General features: G+C 31.0%; 1 protein-coding gene across 1 annotated transcript; it reads right to left on the reverse strand.

Moving 5' to 3' along the window:
• Positions 1 to 995: 995 nt before the first annotated feature.
• Positions 996 to 2,152, reverse strand: LOC124897947. The gene is made up of 2 exons (XM_047411569.1): positions 1,849 to 2,152; positions 996 to 1,435 (listed from the first exon to the last, which is right to left on the reverse strand). Exons 1-2 carry the CDS (start codon positions 2,150 to 2,152, stop codon positions 996 to 998), a joined length of 744 nt encoding a protein of 247 aa, XP_047267525.1.
• Positions 2,153 to 4,194: the final 2,042 nt, after the last annotated feature.

Raw genomic sequence — 4,194 nt, forward strand, 5'->3', positions numbered from 1 at the left:
CTCTAAATATCTGAATTTTCCAATAACCAGATTTTAAATCAAATTTAGAAAATATATTGGCATCAAATAATCTGGACAATAAATCTATTTTATTTGGAATAGGGTATCTAATACATTTCAAACATTTATTAAGAGGTTTATAATTAATTACTAACCTTGGCATACCACGTTCTTTTTCAGCCACATTATTTACATAAAACACAGTACAAGACCATGGTGATTTAAAATGTTTTATTAGACCCTTTTGTAAGAGATTATCAATCTCTTTCTTGTAGAATTCAACAAACTCTGCATTCATTTGGCAGGGTCTTGATTTCATTGGGATCTTGTCCTCGTAGAAATCATCTTCATATGGAAGAGTTACAATATGTTATTTATGATTCCAAAAAGAATTGGGGTGATCGGCACATATATCAACAATCATTTGTTCGGAGATCATTTTTATTTTCTCTGTATCTTAGCAGATTTCATAGTATCACCTTTATTCATGCTAAAAATTTCAAGCTGTAAAAAGTTCACATGTCTTTGCTACATATCAATTAAAGCATTTATATCCCTAGTTACTAAATCTGTAACAAAAGGGAAAGATATTTCCTTATTTTTATAAGTAGCAGTAAATCCTTTAATTGAGTATAAGGATAAATAGCATTTATAAAAGGGATGCCCAGTATAATTAAGGGATATAATTGATTTTTTTCCAAAAAGAAGAAATACGGAATGCAAACCTTATTTCGGCAAATATATGCATTAGGAAGTTTATAATTAATATCAAGAGAATGACCAGATGCAGACTTAACAATATGTGTAGTCTTTTGAAAATATCTGGTTGGAATAAAACCTTCTTGAATGCAACTAACATCAGCTCCACTATCAATCATGGCAATATTAGTTACAGAGAAATCATTATCAATTAATATAGTGCAATTTCTATACCATTTATGAGCTGTAACAATTTGCATCATTCCCAAAAAATAATCATTTTTTACATCTAAATTTTATAAAATATCCTCTTTTTCTATATTGGACATTTTTTCCTTTCCTTTGGAAGAAACATCATTGTGAGATATATCTTTCTCAATTTTTATAATCTTGTGATCACAAATCATTTGGTTTTGCTTCAGAGATATAATCTCTTTTTTCAGGTTTTCAACCTCAATTTTTAAATCATTTAAAGATGTACCTTTGTCAGATAATTGACTTATAGCAAGGAGTCTATTAATCTCAGCTAAATAATAAGGCATGTAATAATCATTATCAGTACTCCGAGAAGTATAAGTGCTATCAGCAATTTTAGAAGTACTAGGGACGCTATCAGCAGATTTTCTAGTAGCAATAGTAATAATTTTTTCACTAAGTTTTTCATCGAAAACTTCTTTTAATAACTCAAGAACGCTATCAGCAATGAGGGTTTGAACATTCAAATCTAAATCTTCAACTGTGATTGCAATTTATAAAAAGTTTTATCACAAACACAATTATCACTATTGCAGTCAGTACATTTATTAGCATGATCACTATCAGATGAATTAGGTAATTCAACATCATTTTGAGATTTAAAATCACAATTATAATTGGACTCAGAACTAGAAGTATATAACAAATCATAAACTTGATCATGAATATCATCAGCAAAACCTAAAGACTTAAGCTTTTGGAGCTTGCAATTAGGAGCTATATGCCCAAAGTTACCACATCTGTAACACTTAATTTTGGCGAGATCGCACTTAGACCTATTTTTTGTAAATCTGGTGGACTTATGCTGAGCTTTACGAATCTTATGATATTCTTTGGATCAATGCCTAGATCTCTTCTTCTTATAGGGTTTATCAAACTTAGAATATCTTTGACCTTTTTCCTGAGAAGTAGAATCCGATTTATCCATATCAAATTGCTCACAAAAATCTCCTAATTGGGATCTTTCTTTAAGCTTATCAAGCTTAATTTTCCTAGCCAATTTTAACTCATTGCACAAAGCTAAACCTTGCTGAGTACAGGCTACTATCAGCTGACCATAGGTAAAATTTTCATAGGATATTTCATTATAGGAACCCGATCCCGTAAGCTCTTTTCTAACCCTTTCAGCAAATTGAGAAGGAAGACCATATATGAAATTCGCCTTCCAATGTGTATACTTACTTTTGGGTAAATCCATGACCCTTCTTAGAAAGGTATCTTTACACCATCTAAATTCTCCTAAGGTCGTACATCTAAGACCATTTAAGAGTGTTCAATTATTCTCATATTGATTGGTAAATCTACCACTAAAATGCTTAATAATAGTAAGCATAAGAGTATAAACAACATCTTCTCTATTCGCAGGTAATGCTCTTCCTAGGTTATTAACACCTTCGATAGAATTCCTAGCTTTGAATATAGCATTTCTTTTATCATTATCCAAGAAATTATCCCACAAGCCACGAAGTTGGCCAGTAAAACCAACAATAATCATTTATAAATAGTTTCATCTGTTTGTCTTTGACGATTTTTGGCAGATGTAGTAGCTTTCGCTATAGTAGAATACATTAACATTCGATGAATAAGGACATATAATTGTCTTTTAGATAAGCCATACAAGTTTCATTCATAAATTGCTTCTCCGCTATACGACGTATTAGTCTAATTCCAATCTCTTTCCTCTATCAGAAAATATTAAAAAGTTGGACGCAGATAATAGTTAGAAGTTATGTGGGGTATATCAGCATTATTTTACCCGGTTTCTTCCTATCCATACCTTTGAGATTATTAAGTTTAGAGTAGATTTCAGTTCCCGTATATAGAGTAGATTCTATCCTAACAACAAAGGCATTAGACAAATCAATGGGTTAGATATTTAAACCAAAATACTTTTTATTGAGTAATTTTTCTAATTCTTCTATGGGAGACCATTTTTCAAATCCCTCAATATCTAGATGTCTCTAAATACAAGGCCTAGTTGTCAGGTCTTCCTTCTTAATTTCAAAAGTGGAAGCAATATCAGATGACTTTGGACTAACACTAAGCTTTTTTACCATCTCAATCAATTCATCAAGTTTTTCATCAACATAAGAAATATTTTCTCCCAAAACTTTCACATAAAGACTCAAATAATTGTTCTAAGCAATCAGATTATTTATTACTGCAACAGTTACTTTAACAATTTTGTTATCAATGAATTTTTAAAATGCAGAAAAAGTAATACCAGTATTATTAGGCAATACAAAAGGTGATTGGGGAGGGTAAATAGTTTGAAGAATATTACCACTCGTATCTATATAAGATCTTTCCAACACCTTAGTATATAATGGCAAATATATGGTTATAAACCATGGCACAAAGCACAGAATCTGATTATGCAATGCACACATCTCCTAAAATTCTGGAGAAATATTATTTAGTTTGTCTGGACTATAAGTCTCAAAGAACTAAATTCTAAATAGATTCCATTTTTTATTAAAAAATTCTTTTTTAATATAACTCTTTTCCTGGTAACCAGGAATAAAATCAATTTGGTGTGGAATCATAGTAAACATTGTTAACATCAAACTTCATTTCAGAAGGAGTAGGGTTATCCGTATCAGAGATATCATCACTATCTTAAACAATATTTGTTTTTGGATTGATTTTAATTTTTTCTACAAAGCATGTAGATGCAGGTATAGATGCAGAATCAATAGTATGTAAAGATGTTGCACGATTCCTAGCTGGACCATAAACTGGTTCAATAGGAGATTTATGATGCATATCAGACAATAATTTTGGCATAGAAAAGGAATGTTGGTTATAAACCTTTGATTTGTTGTCAAATTCAAGACAAATCCTTCCATCTGGATTCTGTGTTACATGGGATAACTCAGAGTTTGTCACATCATCCGTGACTTGATTTGGAGAAATATCCAAATTTATGATCCATGGTTTGGGAAATTCAATTTCATCTCATCTTATAGGTCTCCTCGTGGTGACCTTGGATTTTTGCAGAGCTTGTTTCGACCAATAAGGTTTGATTTGATGCATCATCTATCAGTTTGCATCTTGGGTTCAAAGTAGACAATAATTTGTAAAAAGTTCTATAAGAAAGACAAATTAACTCAGAACCAGGGGCATAATTATAACCATGAGTTTTTATATTTAAAGTCAAGGCATCAAGAATATTCACATCAGTCAAAGATAGTTGCAAATTTTGTTGTGTGTTAAAATATACTGGACCATAGGCTACAG

This window comes from Capsicum annuum, chromosome 4, assembly GCF_002878395.1.
Source record: "Capsicum annuum cultivar UCD-10X-F1 chromosome 4, UCD10Xv1.1, whole genome shotgun sequence".
Taxonomy (NCBI): Eukaryota; Viridiplantae; Streptophyta; class Magnoliopsida; order Solanales; family Solanaceae; genus Capsicum; species Capsicum annuum.